The following is a 22,931-nucleotide window of genomic DNA, read 5'->3' as shown; positions in this document are numbered from 1 at the left end:
CAAACTTCCCACAGGTGGAAAGAACCACCATAAACCTGGTCATGTGGTAAGTAGCAGCTACGCTAGGGGAGAGGAGATTGTGTGGTGACGTCACATATGCAACGTGCCGATTTCTGGTGTGTAGTCGTGCTAATTACGGACTTTTACAAGCTGATGAATCTAAAGTACGTGACAGGTGTGGTTGAAACACCATCATTACTTTTTATTTAAATTGCAGTACAGCACGTGTGATCCAGGGCGTAAGGCAAAGCGGGTTAGAAAACAGCTCTTTTAGCCCCGTTGACTTGCATTCATTTTTTCTTTCTTCCGGGGACCCGTGAGCCGACGGGAAAGGGCGGAGACTTAAGCTCCCTATGGGGGCCACATCGTGGCAAACAGTCTCATGACAGAATAAAAAAGTAAAATATCTGCCCCACATGTCCAGACACGAACAAGTTATAGCCCCCTCCCCACCACCACCTCATCATGAATGGTGCTCACGGCAGCTTTGGCATCAACTTTGGATGATCTGGACTTGAGCTTTCCTTTGAGACGTGAGCAGATAGATACTTAAGTCCTCTTTTTTGAAAAAAGATGCATTTGCTGCTTCTTCTTGCATGGCGGATTGCCCCATTAGATGATTTCTTGTTGTTCGTTGCTCTGATTGGTCCTAACGCTGTCCATTTGCGTGCAGAGACAGCTTGAAAGACAACCGCATATTCTGCCCTACGACTGAGCTCTGTCTACAGGTCGTGGTCAGACTATACATTTATAGTTATAGGATAGCTTGCCAGGCTAGCGACGTAATGCTAGGTCACCTTTATGATGTTGTGATATAAAACCCCTTGTGATTTATCTCCATCCGTTCCTCTTTCATCGTTTTAATCACTAGAAAATTCTTTCTCTGAGTTTGAGGTTAGAACTTCTGCTTTCTGAAGTCTACAGTACTGGCAAGATAAAAGTACTTTTAAAGATAACAACTCATCAGCAGTAACTTTGTTTAGATTCTTAGTCATCTGATGGTGTCGGGTTTGTGAACCAGTCAAGGCTTTCAGCTCCAGATGGAAGAAGCACCATTATCCTCCTCCATGTCCTCTCCACATCATCACGTCCAGCAGAGTCTCTAGAAATCAGCGTTAGTGCAGTGGAGACACTTGGAGCTTTACGGGTAAAATGAGGGCGACGCCGACGCTGATGGATCCAAATAATCCCTGAGCGTAGAAAATCCTGTGAGGGAGGTTGACTTTTACTCAGTGTTGACAAACCTAACGAAGAAGCTGCTGCAGCTCCGGTACGATGATGTTGTCCTGATCAGCAACATCTTCCCATCACTCTCAGAAATCCACAGACATAACATACAGAACAATGTAAACATGAATCCACCAAAACCTGAATAACAACAACATCACCAAGAGCGCCGTGACAGAAGGGTACGACATGGAGTCACAGGCCCAAAAGCCAAAGAATAGACATCTTTATCATAGGTTTCAAATCAAAAGGTTCTTGTCTGATGCAAGATCAGTCTGGGGGCAACCAGAGAGCAAGAGATGTTCCTCTTGTAGCCCTCATCAGCTGGTCTGACTGTCACGTGATTTACTTTTCAGTGTGAGACATTAAAGCTAATTTATGCATAAAAACAAATCTGTGTCAGAGTAATGAAAACCTTTGATCGAACTTGTTTGATTAGTAACACGGGTACGTTTGGGACCTCTCAAATCCTTTACTCTCACACATGCGCAGTAGAATTTTACTCCTGAAATAACTTTGATCCTGCAGCCAATCAGCAGCGCTCCTGATTAGTGTACGGACCAATCAGAGAGCAGTGTGCGCATTTGGAGCCAACGTGAGCGAAGCTTCACCTGCTTACGTGATGTGAACTGGACCGAACCAGAGCCATCTCGGTTCTTCAGAAGTTTACAGTCCGAACCCACCGCATGGCCCGCGGCACCGAACCGGCCCGGACGGTGATGGCCCGGACCGGATCCCTGCTCCCCTCCCGCCGGAACCCCCGGCTGGACTCCTTCCTGAAGCGGAACACAGAGCGCGGCGTGTACGCGCGCATACGGACCTACGAGCCGTGCGTGGTGGTGTCGGACACCATCAGCAAGGTGTACATGCACGTGGTGCTGAGCGACGAACGCGTGTACCTGACGGAGTTCCCGCCGCGCACGCTCACGGCGGCCGTCAGCTTCAGGCGCGTGCGCGACATCCAGCTGGTGAGTGAAAGCTTCTCCGGTCATCAGAACCAGAACCAACAGAACCGGAAGCAAAGGTGTCAGAAGAAAAAGCAGGAATGAATTTTGACTGATTTTCTTCTTTTATTAGATTGTGTTCCTTTTTAAAGATGTTTATGAGACAGAAACTTTCCCAAAATCATGTTTATCTGTTTGTGATTAAAACGTCTCAATAATAGTTGATTTAAAATATTTATATACTTTAGTGTTTTCACTAATAAAACAAAACTCCGATGTTTTTCTCTGGAGGTTATTATGTCACGTGTAAAAAGTCCTTTAAACGAAAGCGGCTCAGCAGGTCAAACGAACCCAAAGACTAATAATAATAAATATCTGAGAAGTTTGTTTTTGTTAAAGAAAATCTGACATTTGTGGAAATGTAAGAACAGCTGATGGTGCAGAAGGTAAATGTTAAAAAGGTCTCATCAGTCAGCAGCTTTTAGACTCACATAGTGGAAGAGAATAAAATAGGTTTATGTTGGAGGTAATCCCAAATAATAAACTGATTTGGAAACAACCTGGGATTAAATTCAACCTGATGGTGTACGCGTTGAAAAGCCTAAAATAGAGTTAAAACAGCTCTGGGAACAGCAGCCAGCTGAAACCTGCTAATTATGTCAGAGGTTTAACTTCCTAATCTGGTCTGTGCTCAGATTATTCTAAAACTCTTGCAGCATGGCTGCAGCGGCTCAGCTTAACGGCTCCGAGCAGACGCAAATGAATAAAGCAGTTCTCCAACACACGACTCTTAATTCATCATCTATTATTCTGTGAAGGATTAATCACCAGATTAGCTCGCAGGCTCCGTGTGTTTTCTCTCTATCTGAATCAAATGTGTCACTATTGAAACTGTTAGGGATCCCAGAGAGCATAAGAAGACATGAACTTATTGTTTCAGTGTTTAGTATGAGTCTACCCATTGATAACAAAGCCTAGCAGAATAACAACGTACAGCCCATTGATAATATATTTACAAATTGCATAGATAAACAAATTATCAGTGGATTACTATATGAAATCAGTGATCATCTTCCTATTTTTGCCATTTTTGATGGTGACAAGAAGACGAAGACATAAATAAAAAAGATTTAGAAGAGTTTACAATAATAATTATAATTTACAGTAATGATAATTAACAAGTGATGCCCTGAATGCAGCAAAAAGGAACTAGATGAACAAGACTGGAAAATAGTTCTTGATAAAGAAAACGTTAAGTCAGCTTATTTTATTGGCATATTTATGGCCCTATGTGATAAAAACTGTCCAATAGTGGACTACAAAAGAAAACTAAAAACGGCAAGCCTTGGAGGTCAAAGGGGCGTTTAAATGCTTGCAGGAAAAAAATACTTTATGTAGAAAGTTCTTGAGTCAGAAAACTGTGGAAGCTGAAACGAGGTATAAAAATATAAAAATAAGTTGACACACATTTTAAAAACACATTAAAAATAGTTATTATGATGAAATACTACAAAAAGTAAAAATAACATTAAAGCAGCATAAATAATAATAAACTGATTAGAAAGGCACCAAATAAAAGACTTATCCAGATTACTTTACTATTAATGGCAGAGAAATTAATAATAAGCAAAAGATAATTGAAGGATTAAATTATTTTTTGTAAACAGGACCTAAACTAGCAAAAACACTTACGCGATACAGATGAAAAGGAGATTGGATCATATCATCAATGTTTTTAAAACCAATAAATAATAATGAAATTATCAATACTGTTAATAAATGTAAGAATAAAAAATCCAAAGACTGGAACGATATAGACATGACAGTGGTGAAAACAGTCATTGGACGTGTAGTTCAGTCTCTTCCCTCAGCTGTTATCATTTATGCAACCAAATTTTAAAAGTCACTTGATCAAGCCTTTTCTACATTCCACACTACGAAACAGGTAAAAGTCTGTATGATTTGTGCTGATATCATATTGGATTGATATCGGTATCGGTCAATACTGAAGGCTGCAATATCGGTATCGTATCGGAAGTGTGTTATGTCCCTCCTTGACCGTCCAGGAGGATGAAGGGAAAAACGTAGTGAAAACAAGTGGAGGTGTGTGCAACGGTGCAAATAACGAGGTGATGAGAGTAAAAATGAAACCGGTTTATTAGCAAAGGGAGTCCTTCTCTTTAAGGCAAAAGTAGACAAAAACAGAGAACGGTGCGATAAAGGTATGTAACTGAAAACAGAAGTCAAAAATAGCTGAAGAAAAGGTCTCACGGCTAATTCGTCCAAACATCTAAATCAGAAATTCCCAGCTTTAAAGTCCTCGAGGAAAAAACACTCAAAGCAGAGCTTTAACTCTGCTTACAAACCAAGTCTGGCAGGAACAACAGCTACATTCTAAATAGCTCCAAGATAGGCAGAAACCACAGCTTAACCGCAGCTTCAAGCTAAACACCGGCTCAGGAGAATCACAGACTACTCTGGATCTCCTCGAATGAAGGCTGTCATCTGCTTTGAAGGTCCTCAGGTCTGCGTGATGGCTGATTTGGAGCAGCTGCTCTTGCTGCTGACGTGCCTCTCTCCAAGGTCCTGAATTGCCACAAAGAGAGTAAGCGGCTCTGGAACTGTCCCAGGTGCTGAAAACTCAGTAGCGATGGGGCCAGGGCGCAGATAAAACATGAAGGTGACGACCGAAGGGACGAGGGTCGTCACAAGTGGGAAAAGTTGTATCGGGACATCCCCAGTAGGATTCTATGAGCATACCAGTAACCTATTTTTAAAATCGAATCTGCTCAAGGTCATCGATATTCGTCGTCGTCTTCCTCCACTTATCCGGGTCCGGGTTGCGGGGGCAGCATCTCAACTAGGGAGCTCCAGACCGTCCTCACCCCGGCCACCTCCACCAGCTCCTCCGGCAGAACCCCAAGGCGTTCCTGGACCAGATTGGAGATGTAACCTCTCCATCGTGTCCTGGGTCGACCCGAGCGCCCCCGGGTCATCGATATTGTAAAATATAATTTAGTGCAAATAATTTATAAAGCAGAAAACCTACTTCTTCCACCGAACATACAAAAGAGAAGGAGATTATATGCTCAGAAGCCCAAAAAAACACAAGACAACCACGTGTACGTACCACACTAATAAGTACAACCATTTTCCAGTCCGTGGAGTGGTTTGGTGGAATATTATAGAGGAAAACAAAACATGTAAAACGAATGTACAATTCTAAAAATGATATAAAAGAAAACTTTTGGAAAATGACTAATTAACAAATGAATCATGATAGACATTAGGGGCTTGGTAAGAAAAGCAATTAAAGTCATTGTGATATCATTATTTAAGATGTAGACGTATAAATGTTTATGTGAAATTTTGCAAATGTGATCATTCTAATTTTACTTATTGATTGTGTTCATGGTTTATGTGTAGAGATGTTTGTTTGGATTTTGGGAATGGAGAGATGTTGATGGGATAGGGCAAGGAAAAGCTTTGAGCTTCTCTCTATTCCCCTTTAAAGACCAAAGTGAAATCTCTAAATAGGAGTTTTATTTCATATTTGATTTTAATTTGTTTGAGTGGTCTGAAGTGAATAAAAAATCAATTAAATAATAAAAGTCTGTTTAGAGCAAGAGTACAGTATGTAAAAAAAATCAATGAAACCTGAACAAAGTCATTTAAAGTAGATATGAAACATGTTAAAACCACATAAACATCTGCTCAGGTCTTATTCTAATCTTTGCTAAAAGATAGTGGTAGAGTGTCCGCCCTGGGAACGGGAGGTCGGGTTCAAACCCTGGTCGGGTCTGACCAAAGACTAACAATGGGACCCAACGCCATGCTTGACACTCCACTTACGGGTTTGGACTGGGGGGTTAAACAGCAAACAGTTCCCGAGCGCAGCCACCACTGCAGCTCACCTCCCTCCACGGGGATGGGTCAGTGTGGAGATGAATTTCACCAGTGTATGATGATTAATGGGACTTAAACTTTAATCAAACATTCTCTGGATAGTTATCGGTGTTTCGTCATTTGTGCTTTTATTTTAGTATTTCTTGTCTTGAGAAACAATCAGATGTTTTACCTGTACAGGTGAATGACCTCCCAGACTTCCTCAGTACAAAGGACAGGGAACGCTGTCAGCACATACGGATTATCTACATTGCTGAGAAGTCAGAGAGAAAGGAAAGTGATTGGTTCCTGAGGGACAAGAGGGGCAGCCTTCATCCTGGAGCCCCGCCCACCCGCACAGCCAGTCACTGTCCAATAAAAACAGACAACGTAGAAGGTAAAAACGTTCATGTTTTTGTGCTTAAAGTTGTCTCGTTTAACCTCCGTAGGCCAGAGTTTCTCTTTGGGACTACATAAGCAAAACAAACATTCTTTAGCAGTGGCGGATTTAGCAATATGGGGGTCCAAGGCGAACACAGACATGGGGCCCCCTTACACTAAATTTAACTAGATTTGCGAAACTCTCCCCTCATCTGACGTGAGTTATTTTCACGTTTTATTAGTCCTCCTCTTTTTTCCAGTCTTTCTCTCCCTTTGAGTCATTTCTTCTTCCTGTCAGTGCTCCTGTGCTTTTGCCTTTATTTTTCTTTTCTTCTTTTTTCCATTTTGGTCTATGTTTTCCTCCCTTCAAACATTTTCCATTGTCTTTCCTTTTCTGCTTCCTTTTGATGTTTACATAGAAAAACCACGTCACTTTCAGAAGTGAAGATAAAAGCTTTTTTTTAAAAAAGCTGCTTCTTTCTCTTATTGGAGCCACTAGGATAACTCCATTTCATGCTTAATGTTTAGACTATCGCTTTGAGTTTGTTACGAACGCTCCCGCCTCTCTTCTTCTTCTTATTTGTGGTCTTATGGCACTTGGCAAACAACAATGTGGTGCATTACCGCCACCAACTGGATTGGAGTGGAATGACCACCAATCTCTTCCTGTTTGTGCATTGGCGTCTTAAAGGAATAGTCCATTGTGGCATTAACGGAGGGGTGCCAGCAGTCAGGGCTAGGGGGGCCCCCAACATAGGGGGCCCCAGGCGGCCGCCGACCTATGCCTAATGGTAAAACCACCACTGTTCTTTAGAACAATTTATACCGTAAATCCTCTAATACAGGCCCGGGCCTGTATTTGACTCAAGCTCATCAAGCTCCAGGCCTTTATTGGAAGGAGGGCCAGTATTAGAGGCAGGCCTCTATTTCTATTTGAGCAAAATGAACTATGGTTCGCTGGAGTTTTTGACAATTAAAAGTGCGCCCACATTTTCAAAGTTAAACACATTTCTTTTAACAACGGTAGTTCCTGCTTCAGCCCTCTCCCCCTGCTTCAGCCCTCTCCCCCCTCCCCCTGCGCAGCGGCCGCAAACTCACTGATGCGCCTGCAGCCTCTCGGAGTTCCTGCTGCTCTAAACATTAAAATAATTATTTCATTTTCTGTTCCTCACTTCTGATGACCTTCAATGGTGTCTGTTTGTTGCAACCAGCAGGTACAAAAACTAACTTGTTTTTATTTGACTATTTTTCTGTCCTGTCTGTTTATTATCTTCCTGCATCTCCTCTCAATCCTAAAGAAAAACTGCTGCCTGGGTTCATATTCACCTCATGAGTTACCTTTGAACTGCAGTTCTAAAAGATCTACCGACCGCAAAAACAGCGGAGCGCTTGCTGTTTGGCGGTTGTATCAGTGATCAGTGCGTCGGAGGACAAGGTGATGCGCGCAGCGTCCCGCTCCACAGCATGCAGCGAAACACATCAGGCGCAAATAAAAGACAGAAAAAATTAAAGGAAAGGAACTGACATGAACGATCGCGTGTTAAATTAGTTTTTGAGGTGGCGACACCTGATTGTTACTGTGGCCGTGCTCAGGAGGCAGATCTACAGACCGCGAAAACAGCTGAGCGCTCCCTGCTGTGATCTGTGCGTCGGAGGACAAGTTGATGCGCCCCGCTCCACAGCAGCGATACACATCAGGCGCAAATAAAAGACAGAAAACATTAAAAATTAACCGACATGAACGATCGCGTGTCAGTACCTACGGTACTTGAGTTTTACCCCCAAAAAGAGAATGTGATCATACGATAATTCAATAGGGAGCGTGGTTTCACAGACGCGGAAGTGAGAGCGTCGGTGAAACGCCGGCTGATCTAGGAAACCCCCGAGCGTTCGAGCGTCAACGAAGTGACACGGAAATGCCGGGCTTTCCAGAAGTAAGTAAGATAACTTACTATGAGCTGATAGTTCGTTGGATTGATCGGTAGGTTGGAAACTCTGATCGTGAATCTGAAGAAACGATGACTGAGTGGTGAGCTGGAAAGTCAACTTCCGTTTATAGCCGCGGTTTGTGACGTAGGTGCGACGTGAAGGGAATCCCCGCGAGGGGCATGCTGGGAGTCCCTACTTCGCGGATTTTCACCTATCGCGGCCAGGTCTGGAACGCATCTACCGCGATAAACGAGGGATTACTGTAGTTCATACACACCCTACTGCTGCTCTCCAGAGTGTTCTGCAGAATAATCAGCACGTTCTCTTTGAACTTGATAGTGTAATGACCTGGCTGGGGTTGTAAGCCAGGTGCATTCTGGGTATTGTGTTATATGTGTTTCCTATCGTTCTGCTAGTTCCTATGTGCTGATTTGCGTGTTGTGTGAGTGTTATGTAAGCCACAGGGAAGGTGATGTGTGTTCTGTGGAGTGGGTTGAATTAGCATGGTTAACTGACACCGTGACTCTGTGTGGTAGGAGCGTGATAGAGGATCGTGTCTGTAGCGTTACAAAGCCTTGAAGAAAAGGCCTAATAAAGGTCTGCGTGAACCTCTACTGCCTCCTGCTGGTTGATTTGGGAACTATAACCCTGCCGCTGGGACGCTTGTACTTGCTTGTTACCACATGCCATCCGGCCACAATAAGAGACCGGCCATTATTTACCTCCGCTGACTCTGACACCGGCCAGAATTGGAGACCCGGCCTTTAATTGAATACCGGCCTGTATTAGAGGATTTACGGTATTTAAATGATTTCTAAAGGTGTTCAGATGTCTTTCCTAAATTAAACATTTAGAAATAAATGTCAAAAAATGTAAAAAATAAACAGTTTTCCTGAACAACAATAACAGGATTATTATAAACAGAATGAAACATTATAGTGGACGAAGCCAGCATCCACACATGTTCAAACCGGGTCTAGTAGCTTTAACTGAATATTAAATTCATGAGAAACTCATAGTTTGAAGCATTTGTGTTGGAGTTAAAGATCATTAATTCAGGTTTTATTTTACTATTAAAGACAAACAAAATCTAAACATTCCTCTGAAAATGTTCAGGAAAAAGAACGGGACCTCAGTAGCTAAAGTCTGGAAAACTAGGGAGTCCACCTTAAGGGAAGAGAGAGAACTCTCTCCGTTCGTTCCGAGAATTCCTAACTCCACAACTGAGCCAGCAGACCGACCTGCACACAGATGGTCTGTAGGATTTACTCTGGAGTTCTGCTGATGTGTCGCTTGTTGTCAGTTCCGATTTGGACAGCATGTCGGCGGGATCAGGACCTTTTGGGAATTCTGTATTTGTTCTGTTTCACACCTAGAAGCAAGAAAACTAATTAGATGCTAGGAACTGAAACCTATTCAAACAAACCCTAACCCTAACCCATATACTACAGGATCATCTGCATAGAGCTGTAAAAAAGCCTCACGGGTGTGGAAGTCTAAATCCAAAGAAAACTCAGAAAGAGCTTCAGAAGTCCGTAAATTCGCTGATCCAGAAGTACAAGTCTGGCTGCTGGGTCCCCAAACCCACAACAGATTCCTAAATCTATTATCATCCATTAACGAGTCTATTTACTCCATTCAATTTTTATCAAAGTGGAAAATCACATCACACGGTCAGCTTATTTCCATCTTCGTGACATTAATCGTCTTCGCCCCTCCCTTGATGTCCACTCTACTTCTATTCTTGTCCATAGTCTGGTTGCATCACGTATCGATTATTGCAACTTTCTTCTCTCAGGCCTCCCTCAGAAAACCCTCCGTAAGCTCCAGTTGGTTCAGAAAGCAGCAGCACGCATCGTCACTAAAACTCCCATCTCTCATCACATCACCCCCATCCTCAAACAACTCCATTGGCTACCTGTGCACACCAGGATTAACTACAAGATTCTCCTTCTCACCTTCAAGGCCATCCATAACCTCGCCTCTCACTACCTCTCAGATCTCGTTCACATCGTCACCTCGTCCCGTTCCCTCAGGTCCTCCTCCTCCATTCATCTCTCTGTGCCCTCCTTCCATCTCAGCACCATGGGGAGTAGAGCCTTCGACTGCACCGCTCCCAAACTCTGGAACTCCCTTCCCCCTCTCATCAAGAACATTAACTCATTCACAGAATTCAAAAAACAACTCAAAACTCACTTCTTCATAACCACATATCAACTTTGAATTTTAGAGTGCCTTGTTTGCTGATGTTTACTTTGTTTTATTGAATGATTTGTGTTTTTATTCTGTACAGTGTCCTTGAGTGACCAGAAAGGCGCTTCTAAATAAAATTTATTATTATTATTATTAAAATGAGTGAATCTCTGTGAGGTTCAGCTGACCCTGACTTCCTGTGTCTGTTCCCTCCACAGGATATCCTGCAGAAAGGTGAGCGCACACACACTCACACACACACACACACACACACGGATCACAGGTTTCACCCCGAGTCAAACAGCCATTCCCTCCAGCAGTATCACTGCATCTCCAGAACCTGACTCCTGCTCAGGTGTGTTAACAGATATTTGCCTCCAGATTCTGGGGATCAGGTCTCTTCTCTGTCAGCTGATCCATCCAGGAAGCTGAAACCGGCAGAGGCTGCTTTTACTTTTTAAGCAGTTTGAAACTAAACCATTCAAACCTCCACCGGTGACTCAGCAGCTCTGAGTTCAGGTTCTTATGCTGTTTGAGTCGAGCGACTGTACAGATGCAGAGTCACGGTTTAGCAGCTAAAGGTGGAAACAACCTGAGCTTATATTCGATAAAATCTGGTTTTGATTGTAAATATGAGTTAAATGCAGATTCGGAGCTCTCTGGGTGTAACGCTGACCCTCAGCAGCGTCTCAAGTTAACTCATAACTTATTTAGACATCCGAGACGAGTCAGTAGAACACCACAGTCGTCTCCAGAAGGATTTATGTTTACGACACACTTAATCTGTAAACAAACTGGAGAGAACAAGACCTATCAGCCTCCTACAGGCTGCTAGCGACGTGATCACATCACTCCGGGGTTGTCTTCCCTGCACTGGTTGCCATATTCTTATAAGATAGATTTTAAGATTTAAATTCGTGTTTTTAAATGTTTGGGTGGCCCTGCTCGCGTGATTTGGAACCAGGATGTCCAAGGAAGGTCCCGCCTTTCTCGCCTCCGATTGGCTATTTCATACAGCAGCAAACCATCTTCCCTGGCTAAGTGCAGACTGTCCTCCTGCCACCACCAGAAAGCTGTTTTGTTGAGTTTAGTAAAGAAAATGTGAACTATAATAACTATTCTGTCTTGTTTTGCAAATTAGTTTATTTTATTTAAAAAACTGGAAAATGTTAAATGTGAACTTACACTCACTGGCCACTTTATTGGGTACACCTTGCTGGTACGGGGTTGGACCCCCTTTTGCCGTCAGAGCTGCCTTAATTCAATTCAATTCAATTTTATTTATGAAGCGCCAAATCACGACAAGTCATCTCAAGGCATTTCACATAATAAACATTCCAATTCAAGTCAGTTCATTAAGCCAATCAGAAATAATGTTTCCTATATAAGGAACCCAGCAACTTGCATCAAGTCACTGACTAGTGTCAGTGACTTTACAGCATTCCTCATACTAAGCAAGCAAGCATATAGCGACTGTGGAGAGGAAAACTCCCTTTTAACAGGAAAAAACCTCCAGAGAATCCTGGCTCAGTATAAACGCACGCACGCACGCACACACACACACGCACACACACACACACACACACACACACACACACACACACACACACACACGCACACGCGTGCACACACGCGCACACACACACACACACACACACACACACACACACACACCAAGCAATTTGTCTATGGTTACATTGTGATGTCTTAGTAAATTTTCTATTTGGTGAGAGATAAACTTTATTGTATTTATCCTAGTGGATCTATAATTAAACGGATAAACTAGCAGTAGCACATCCAACGTGAAGGAAAGCAAAAAGTTATTATCAGGGGAGGGAGAGAGTTTAAGTGGTTAGCAGCAGTGTTCAAGCTGATGGCCCCCTCCATGAGGCCACCACAGCTCAGCAGAACATCATTGTAGCTTCTTCTGGGGAGAAAAACACTTAAGAGAGGAAATAAAGTTAACAGCTGTAATAACAGGAAATAGTACAGTTAAAGAGCAGACTGTAGAATAAAGCAGTAGAGTGTGAAAAGTGGTCAGTGTATCCTCCAGCAGTCTAAGCCTATAGCAGCATAACTACAGAGATAACTCTGGATAATCTATCCTATTTAGATGGAGGCATGTTGGAGGCAGGGCAAGGGAGAGTCGCCTTCACCGACTGTACACTCCACCTCCCTCTACTCCCCCACTTGTCCTGATTTAGGCTAACATCAGATTTTCACCATAGGCCCTATCAAATAAAAATGTTTTAAGCCTATTCTTAAAAATAGACAAGGTGTCTGCCTCACGGACTAAAGCTGGGAGCTGGTTCCACAGGAGAGGAGCCTGATAACTAAAAGATCTGCCTCCCATCCTAATGTTAGAAATTCTGGGAACCACCAGTAGACCTGCAGTCTGAGAGCGAAGTGCTCGGTTAGGAACGTATGGAACAATCAGATCACTGATGTATGATGAGCTTGATTATTAAGAGCTTTATATGTGAGAAGAAGGATCTTAACATCTATTCTGAATTTAACAGGTAGCCAATGTAGGGAAGCTAGGACAGGAGAGATATGATCTCTCTTTTTAATTCTCATCATTAATCCTTCATGGCGTAGATTCAACAAGGTACTGGAAACATTCCTTAGAGACTTTGGTCCATATTGACATGATAGCATCATGTTGCTGCAGATGTGTCAGCTGCACGTCCATGATGTGAATCTGTTGTTATTATTTGTTCTCTGGTTTTATTATTCATTGGAAGCTGATTTTAGGTCTGTTTATCCAACTGAAAGAGGGTCTGATGTTGCTGAGTTCAGACCCATCCTGTGGAAGGTTGAGCTGAGGGGCTCAGGAGGGGTCTACTCATCTTTCTGCGTTTTAATACCATTTTCCAGTGAAATCCCAGAACTCAGACAGGAGCTTCTGAAGAGTTTTAGATCTGTATTCAAATCCCTTCCTTAGTGCCTATGAGCATCAATCAGGAAACAGCATGTCGGCTCTGACGGCACAGAGGGAGGAAGCGAACAGATTTACTGTCACCAAACTCTAGATTGTTGCTTAGTAACAGCTTGTTGCTGATGTTGAGGATGTAAACATCAGACGTGAGACGGTCGATCCTCCTTGTTAAACACGTTTGCACAAACCAGCAAATCCTGCAGGACGTCATTAAAGCATCAAAACTACTGAAGGAAACAAGCCTAGAGTCTAAAACCGGGTCAGCAGCTGATCTCAAATGTAAACATTAAACAGGAACTTCATGATGAGCCGCTGAGGATCACAAACATTCCTCTGCTTTATTCCAGTCAGTGGAAGAAGCAGGAACTCACCCCGCTCTGGAAGTCCACCCGCTCTGCTTCCTGCCCAAACCCAGAGACTCTGGGCCTCCCTCATCCTCCCCCCCGCCCTCCATCTTCCTCCCCCTCAGAGGAGAGGCGGTCAGCACTGGAGGGCAGTCAGGTGAGGATGATGAAGGTCTGATCTGGACAGTTTCGGTGAATAAAAAATAAAATGTCACCTGTGATGCTCCAGGTGGCGAGAAGGTTCGGCTCCATTCTGGCCCATCTGCTGAGACGAGATGGTCCGAGCAGCAAAGAGGAGGGGGAGGAGGCTGAGCTGCATCTTTACGCCGTTTCTCAGACATCCAGACTTTATGTGCACCTCCAGAGCTCCTGGAGCAGCTTCATCATCGTGAGTCATGACTAAAATGACATGAAAATATCAGTCTGGTTCTGTTTGGTGTAAAAGAATCAGTCTGGTTCTGTTTTGTGTAAAAGAATCAGTCTGATTCTGTTCGGTGTAAAAGAATCAGTCTGGTTCTGTTCGGTGTAAAAGAATCAGTCTGGTTCTGTTCGGTGTGAAAGAATCAGTCTGGTTCTGTTTGGTGTAAAAGAATCAGTCTGGTTCTGTTCAGTAGCACGTGTTTATTTGTGTCCAGAGGTCCACTCTGCTGTTGGATCCCCTCTACAGACAGAGGAGCTCTGCTTCATCAGACTCCATCAGGTAACTCAGAACTTTATCTGCTTGTGAACAGGTTAGTGTGTTACTGTGGTGACCTGGCTGAACACTCAGATCGGAAGTTACGGTGTAACTATGGTTCTGTGAGTTCCTGGATGACTGCCAGTGGCAGTAAACAGAGTGGATGTATCTCCTCGCGCTCTGCGCAGGTCGAGTTCTAATGTAAACAAAGTCGCGCACGTGACACGTTGCGCACCTGGTCGCGAGTCCATAAATTACGCGCCGATAGCTACGTTCGGGTCTCCCGGCATCTTCTCGCCCGAGAAGTTCCGAGTGACCCCTGTGACTGGCAGTCATCCAGGAACTCACAGAACCATAGTTACACCGTAACTTCCGTTCTGTTTCGTTCCCTCCTGACTGCCAGTGGCAGTAAACAGAGCGGATGACTTATGCCAGCAGTGTCACGAGGAACGTAAAACTTACCTTCACTCAGGAGGTAGCTGCCAGAGGCAGCACTGCCGAAGCGAGCATGGACCCGTGGCCAACGTTGAGGCGGTGGAAGTGTGCAAACGTGCACAGAGTTGCCCAGGACGCCGCCGCACAGACTGTCACGGTGTAGGAGGTGGAGACGGCGGACCATGTGTGGATGAGCTGAGCAGGAGGTAAAAATGCAGGCTTCAGTAAAAGTAAAAATGGTTTAATGGCAGGATGGGATGAACAGGAACACCAACAAACAACAACAATGATCTGACAAAGGACAGGGGCAAAACAGGTGGTATAAATACAGAGGGCTAATTAGGGAAACATGGGCAGGTAAACGAGGGACAGGTGAGAACAATAAGGGTAATCATGGCAGGAGAGGAACACAGTCAGGCAGGCAGGGGCAGATCGTGACACAGACGTCCGCCAGTGGCACGCCTCACATCGCCGCCCAGGATGTAGTAACACTCCTTGTGGAATGGCACACGATCCCAGGGGGAGCCACTGCACCCACTGCCGCATAAGCCATCGCAATGGCATCCACGACCCAATGCGACAGCCTCTGCTTCGAAAGGGCTCGACCCCTGTTCACTCCTCCGTGACAGACAAACAGCTGGTTCGACAGCCGAACAGTGTTTGTGGCCACAACATAGAGCTGCAGTGCCCGGACCGGGCACAGCAAATTCGTCCGCCATTGTTCCTCCGAATGAAATGGGGGAGGGAAATACGCCCCCAGCTCGATTGCGGCATTGACGTAGCCAGAGGGCAGAACTTTGTGAAGAAAGGCAACATTGGGCCACAGCGTCACCCCCGACCCATCCGCCTTCCACCGTAGGCAGGCAGGGCTGATGCCCAGTGCGTGCAGCTCCCTGACCCGTTTAGCCGTCGTCACTGCCAAGAGAAAGGCGTTTTTCACAGACACCACTGCCAACGGGGCGGTAGTCATCGGCTCAAAGGGTGGCCCACATAGGGCCTGCAGGACCAGGGGAAGGTCCCAAGCAGGTGCCAGCCTGCACAAGGGAGGAAGCAACCTTCTCACGCCCCGCAGAAACTGGGTCACCAAATAGTGAGCCCCAATGCTCCTGCCATCCACTAAGAGGTGGTTGGCCGAAATAGCCGCCAGGTGTACCTTAAGGGTCGAGGCAGCCCGGCCCTTGTCAAACAGGTACCGGAGGTACTGCAGAACCTCATGCAGGGAACAAGAACCAGGGTCGACATCCCTGCCGGTACACCAGGTAGAGAACAGCTGACAACAGCGAGCGTACATGGCCCTTGTAGACGGAGCCCTGGCACTATCCAGCACCTGCTGGATGGAGGGCTCTAAGCCAACTGGGGGCTGCCTGCCCCCCTCAATGGCCACACCATAAGCCGAAGATAATCTGGGGATGGATGCCAAATCCTCCCCTCCATCTGAGACAGGAGGTCCCGCCTTGTCGGCAACCACCACGGCTCCCCGTTCAACAGACTGAGAAGCAATAGAAACCAGACCCTCATGGGCCAGTCTGGCACCACCAGAAGGACCTCGTGTGATGAGTCCCTCGCCCAATGGAGGGTCGGTAAAGGCGGGAAAGCGTACAGCCGAACCAACGGCCAGGCATTGGCGAGGGCGTCTATCCCCAGTGGGGCGTAGGCCTCTGCCAGGGAGAACCACAAGGGGCAATGTGTGCTGCTCCTCGAGGCAAACAGATCCACCTGGGCCTTTCCGAACTGATGCCACACACTCTGCACCACCTGAGGGTGCAACCTCCATTCCCCCGGGAGAAGATCCCGCTGGAACAGGCAATCCGCCACCGAGTTCCTCCACCCCGGAAGGTGCAGCACCCTGATGGAGGCCAAGCGAGGGTAAGCCCAGGTCAACAGCATCTGAGCCTCCCTCAACGATCGCAATGACCTGGTGCCCCCCGATGGTTTATGTGGAACACCGCCGAGGTGCTGTCTGCCCGGACGAGCATGTGCTTGCCCCACAGAAGGACCAGGTGCTGTGGTGGAAATCTGCCCGCCACCAGCCCACTGCCCTCAGGCCATGTCCCGACGCCTGTTCGGGGCCCTGAGGAGGCAGCGGCCCCTGTCCTGCCCCGAGGATCCCTGGGGCGGTGCCTGACCTGCCCCCGAGCGTCTCCAAGTCTCTGCCGTGGCTGCGGTCTGCTGGGTGACCTGCAAGGGGACGGCCGTACGAAACCGGCACCGAGGGTCCCGTGCCCCTCGTGGCCTGGACTGTGGCATGGGGAGGACCCCTGCCCCACTACGCCCACTCCAGGCCTCTGCGGCCTGTCTGGACTGCCGCCGACATTCCAACGCCCTCCCAGCCTCGGGCCCGAACAACTGGCCCGGCACCACGGGCAGTCCGCGCAGGCTCTGTCGGCAGTCATCCGACACCGGGGCCTGCACCAACCAGACCTGACGGTGAGCCACTACCAGTGTGCCCAACAGCCGACCAAGCTCCCTGGACATCAGCCCAAACGCTTGCAGGGCTGCATCGTTTGTATCACCCAGTGCCATCCCCGCTGCGCCCGACTGCAGCATCTGGGACTGGGCTAGCAACAGCACCAACAGCGAATTGCTGGTGCGCGCCATCCTTGCCCCGATGTCGTAAGCCCGGCACAGTAAGCTGTCAGCCACCCGACACTGGGTGCTCGGACAGCGGACCCTGTCCCTCAATGCCTCATCCGGGGAGAGCACCAAAGAAGCAACGCAGTGGTCCACCGGGGGCATGCGTTCCAACCCGTAGGTTTCTGCCTCCCACATTGATGCCAGGGTCCTGGCATCCCTACCGTGGTGGAAGAGCTGCCTCGGGTCCCCCCAGCACCGCTGCAGCTGCTCCACAAAGGCCGGCATGGCCGGAGCCCGGCGGAAGAAGGGATTCCCCGCCGGACGGGCCACCGGCATGTCGTCCAGTCCAATTCTGGCCAGTGCCGCTCGCAAAATCTCCCGCAACTGACAGGGGTCCTCCGCCAGCTCTGAGCTTGCTGAGCTATGGAGAGATATCCTTGAGTCCCCGTGACCTCCCAGGCCCAGGGGCTCCACTACCAGCCCCTGACTACGATCCGGAGAAGGGCCCTCCTCCCCGAGGGACTGAAACTCGGAATTTGAGGCCCTCATAGAGATCAGGTCATCCGAGCCCCCCTCGTCCGGGGCTCTGGTCAGCAGCGCTTTGAGCTGTTCCACCTCCGCCCGCAAAGTGTCCACTTCCTGGCGAGAGGGGTGCACCACATGCCGCTTCTTGCGCCTCGGGCTGCCGCGTTCCTCAGCCGGTCCATCTCTCCGTCTCCTGGAACACGGATGAGGGATACCAGAGGGCGGCAGGTCTGACTCAAACAGGAGGCACACTACTTGACATAGCCTGTCCTCCCGCACCGCCAGCGGCAGAATGCTGCAGTTCTTGCATGGGTCAGTCAGCGCCTCTCTGAGGTGACCGACGCCCAGGCACTTTGGACACAAGTCGTGGCCGTCCTCCACCTGGAGGGGAGCCCCGCATGACGTACACGCCAACATCCCTACCGATGTGGGAGATGCCAGCGACTACACAGGAACTGAGCGAGGACTTCAAGGAAAACGGAAGAACGCGATTCAGTCCTGGAGTTGTTAAACAGCACACAATTTGTGTGTGTCGGCTGGGTAATCTGAGCGTGACACCTCCACGGTCAGAACGTCCAGCCCCACTTACCTGTAGCACTCACCCGCCGCACCCACCTCCCCTTTACACAGGGGAAAAAAACGACGGCCAGCGAGCCCTATCCGAGCCAGCAGCGGCGGTTCAAACGGCGCCGGCCGCACTGCCCGCTCTCCGTAACGATCGACAGATAACCGCGTCAGTCCACCGTCCCAGAGGGCTCCTCTGAGCGCTCCGACCACCCGGTCTCGGGCAGGATGACGCCAAGTAATAAGTGTACTCACCTCTAGACCGACAAGATCCGAATCACGGACTTACAGAGCGACTGACCTGCGAAGCACGCCAAGTCAACAGCGAGAAGATCAAAGAGACCCGAACGTAGCTATCGGCGCGTAATTTATAGACTCGCGACCAGGTGCGCTACATGTCACGTGCGTGACTTTGTTTACATTAGTACTCGACCTGCGCAGAGCGCGAGGAGATACATTCACTCTGTTTACTGCCACTGGCAGTCAGGAGGGAACGAAACAGAACAGGAGGTTTCCTTTGTCTGAGCAGCGTGGAGCGGACCTCTCTCCTCTTCAACCAGCTGAGTCTGGAGATCCTGCAGGACAGGATCAGCATGGAGAACCTGTACCTGCTGCTGCAGGAGCTCAGAGTGGCAGCTCACCGGAACCTGATTCTACGCAGACTCTTCTGGAGGGTTTGTTACTGAAGACTAGTTGTTGCATAAATAGTCATAATTGGTCTCAGAGGAGCTGGATGTCCTCATGAGTGCAGCCCAACCGGTTCAAAATGAGGTTTCCTTTCCAGTCCAGTGAGATGTGTGACTTCCTGGTTCAGACTCTAGAGGATTGTCTTCATGGCTGTCAGAGCTTCAGAGGGGTTTACACCACGGATCAGCTGCTGTAAGTGTGTGTGTGTGTGTGTGTGTGTGTGTGTGTGTGTGTGTGTGTGTGTGTGTGTGTGTGACCAGCCAGCCCCATGCTTCCTTATTGGGTCTGGGAACTCCTATTCAAATAACCCACCCCTGAGAGTTTTAACCGAGCCAATCAGCACTGAGCAGTACGTCTCACACACACACACACACACACACACACACACACACACACACACACACACACACACACACACACACACACACACACACACACACACACACACACACACACACACACACACACACACACACACACGGCCACAACGCTGAGTTTCTCATAAATATGGCATCTGGAGCGAAGGCTGCTCTTTCCTCTGTTCTAAATGACTTGGACACGTCTTTAAAACCACAACAAGAAGAATCTAAAAGCCTTTCTTCTAAAGAAAGATGCTTGCGCCGTTGCCAGACTCCGTTTGTGACTACAGCAAAAAACTACAGCATCACACGGTACAGTTGGCATTTGCTCCTTTTTTCTGATTGGTTATTTTTAAGCTGGCTAGTCCCGCCCCTCATCTGCCTTTCTTTGAGGAACCAGACTAGTTCTCTGTGCAGACCGAGGACGAGTGTGGCAGGCCAGGCTAGCCCTGAGGACCAGGGTTGGAAAACACTGCGTTAGAACATTAAAGGGGACTAATTCTCGATCATTCTGAACCAGTTATAATAGTTCTCTAGACTCACATAAACCACTCTCTCAAACTTTATTCTTGACAGTTTCAGTACCTTCCAGAATGAGCCGTTTCAGGGCCTTTCACTGTAAGATAAAAGCCTGTTGCTGGCCACGCCCATCATGTTGACCACATGATGGACAATAACAGCTTCTGTTAGCCACGGAGACACCCCACTCATGCACTGGGTGTTTATCGGGGTCAAGCGCTGACAGGTGGGGGGATTCTGTGCTGATTTTTCTTATTGTGATGTCACAATAAGGGACATTTTTCAAACAGCTCGTAGAAGCAAATGATTTCTAAAACCAAGCACTCAGAAAAGAGATGGGATGTTTTATCCAGGCTTTGAAGCCATGGAGACCCACATGGCCAGTGATGTGTCCAAGTCTTTTAAAATGGGGTGGCCCAGGTGGGTGTTTTTTGGGGGGGGGGTGGGGGGGAGGGGGGGGGGGATTATATAACCCCAAGCCTCAGTTGACCATGTAAAGTCAATTTAAATGTAACTCAGTGGGGTGGCCAATCAGATATCAGGGGTGGCATGTGCTACCCCGGGCCACTCCCTGGACACGCCCCTGCACATGGCTTCACAAAAGGTGAGTTTTTTCAGACAGTGTCCCCTTTAGGAGTTTAGACCGTTTAATGAACATGAATACTTTCAGAATGAGTGTGCTGAGATAAGTTTGAGTCTGTTTAAGCTAAAACATGTTTTGAGCTGTAACTCCTCTGATTCTCAGACTCAGCTCTCTGATCGTCCAGACGCTCGCCATCATGTTCAGAGAGACGGAGGTCGAAGAAGCAAGAGTCAAGCTGCTTTTTGCCAAAAAGTAACTCACAAGCCTGCGTCTGTTAGACGTTCTGCTGTGATGCTTGATGTTTCCTTTAGAACATTAATCAGCAGGAATAATTAAAGCAGCGCAGAGGTAATGTGGTTATTTTGCTTCTGCAGAGGAGCTCTGGCCTCCAGAATGCTGCTCGCCTTGATCTGTGATCCTCAAGCTGAAGGCCAAGGAGCGCAGCCTCGCTCTGAGGTCAGCTGATCGGTGACGTTTGAGGTTTCTGGATGTCTGGATGCAGTCTGTTGATGATCTTGTGTGTCCACCTCCTCCAGGTTCAGGCCTTACTCACCGAGTATTTGGACGCCTCCTGCTCTCTGCTGTTTGAGCTCCTGCTTCTGGGACACGAGGTGAGTTCTGATGGGTGAAAAATAACGTCCGATGTTTATCAGCTTCCGTGAAAAGCTGCAGAGACTGTTGTTGGGACCTTACAGAAGTGTTTACAGACTCAAAACTGAAGATTTAACACCAAAAAAAAAAATCACCTTCGCTCATAAAACATCTGTATATTTTGTGAAACTGACCTGGTGACGACTCTAAGTCTGTTTCAGACCAGCAGGTGCTTCTCTGCTGAAAACTTGGTGTCGGTGGGTTGGATCCTCGGAGTCCTTCAGCCTCATCCTCACCTGGTAAACTCCACCTCACACACCTACCTGAACGTCTAAAGTCCTAACCCCCACACCTGCATGTGCCCCTGCAGCTTTCCTTCATGGGGTACCAGGTCCAGCAGGTGGTGCGGGTTCTTTCCAGGCTGCAGCGGACCTCCCTGAGTCCGGTTCAGTCTGTTCTGTTGTTCCAGCGCTGTCGCCTCCTGCTGGCCTGTCTGCAGAACAACAGCCTGCTGGCTCAGCACCTGAGGTCCAACTTCAGAGAAGAACTCAGGTCAGAACCTCCAGAGCAGACAGGATTCGGTCTGCTCTGCCCCCCAGAGGCAGAACAGGGAACTGCAATCATTTGAACCTTATTTAAAGTGAACAGAAGTGTTTCGACATCATGACTCACACTGAAGGGAACTCTTCACGTTTCTGTCCTGCAGGTACTTTGTGACGCCGTTATGTGCTGAGGAGAAGCTTCTGCCTCAGTATCCGATCAGCAGAGCGACCGTCGGACTCATCCAGCAGATCCAGACTCACATCCGGGTCCAATAGTCCCAGGAACTCACGTGCCTTTAATCTGGTGGCACTGTGTACGTTTTAGTATGTCTCTCAGGCTGGTTGTGTTAAATAAAATTAATCTGAATTGAAAACATGCTGTTTATTATTTATTCATTTAAATTCATATTTCTGCACAAAAATCAGTTTCCCTCCTAAAAATTAAAAATCTGAATTGTTCCTATTCCATTTCTGGTTCTTTTTTAAACACAGATAAGGTTTTTTCTTTACCTTGCTAACGTTTCGTTTGCGGCTGCAAACTTCCTCAGAGCTGACGCTGATGGTGGCGTCACTTCCTTCTCCGTTTATCCGCGGGCAGCAGAAGACGTTGTCGCCCTCTACTGCCCGCTCTCCCCTCTCCGATGATGCAGTCCCATGCGCGATCCAACGTGTAAACTCCATCATCCCTGTTCATGGTCCCACGTCCACGTCTCCTTATCTCTATAGCTTCTTTCATCCATCTTTTGTATTTCTGTTGTTCGGTGTTTATGATCCTTGTGTTGTTGCAGTCCATTACATGGTTTTCTCTTGAGCAGTGATCTGTTACGGCTGACTTCTTTATTGTGCTTTCTGCTTCTTCTTTTGCTGCTCTTGTGTGTTTTCGACTTGTTTCTTTCTCACACTCCTTTCTATGTTCTATTGTTCGTGTGTTGAGTTGGCGTCCGGTTTCTCCTATGTATGTTTTATTGCAGAGTTTGCATGGGATTTCGTAAACGACTCCACATTTTTGTCCAGCTGGTATCTTGTCTTTTGGGT

At 47.3% G+C, this 22,931-nt stretch overlaps 1 protein-coding gene and 1 long non-coding RNA gene across 3 annotated transcripts; one reads left to right on the top strand and one right to left on the bottom strand.

Moving 5' to 3' along the window:
* The first annotated feature begins 1,827 nt into the window (after window positions 1–1,827).
* c1h12orf56 (chromosome 1 C12orf56 homolog) lies at window positions 1,828–22,187 on the top strand. Of its 2 annotated transcripts, XM_070554008.1 has the most exons (14): window positions 1,828–2,195; window positions 6,258–6,453; window positions 10,778–10,793; window positions 13,845–13,998; window positions 14,071–14,229; window positions 14,477–14,541; window positions 19,145–19,289; window positions 19,400–19,494; window positions 20,926–21,015; window positions 21,138–21,219; window positions 21,300–21,374; window positions 21,576–21,653; window positions 21,725–21,906; window positions 22,061–22,187. In XM_070554008.1, exons 1-14 carry the CDS (start codon window positions 1,914–1,916, stop codon window positions 22,170–22,172), a joined length of 1,731 nt encoding a protein of 576 aa, XP_070410109.1. In that variant the 5' UTR covers window positions 1,828–1,913; the 3' UTR covers window positions 22,173–22,187. The 2 variants fall into 2 exon arrangements, with proteins under 2 accessions (XP_070410109.1, XP_070410110.1); XM_070554009.1 differs by lacking the exons at window positions 19,145–19,289; window positions 19,400–19,494.
* Window positions 14,814–22,171, bottom strand: LOC139071506 (uncharacterized). The gene is made up of 3 exons (XR_011521368.1): window positions 22,027–22,171; window positions 21,317–21,888; window positions 14,814–15,147 (listed from the first exon to the last, which is right to left on the bottom strand). It is a non-coding gene; the product is annotated as an uncharacterized lncRNA (long non-coding RNA).
* Window positions 22,188–22,931: the final 744 nt, after the last annotated feature.

Source organism: Nothobranchius furzeri, chromosome 1, assembly GCF_043380555.1.
Source record: "Nothobranchius furzeri strain GRZ-AD chromosome 1, NfurGRZ-RIMD1, whole genome shotgun sequence".
In the NCBI taxonomy this organism is placed as follows: Eukaryota; Metazoa; Chordata; class Actinopteri; order Cyprinodontiformes; family Nothobranchiidae; genus Nothobranchius; species Nothobranchius furzeri.
Note: the sequence above shows the minus strand (reverse complement) of the source record. Positions and strands in the feature narration are given on the sequence as shown.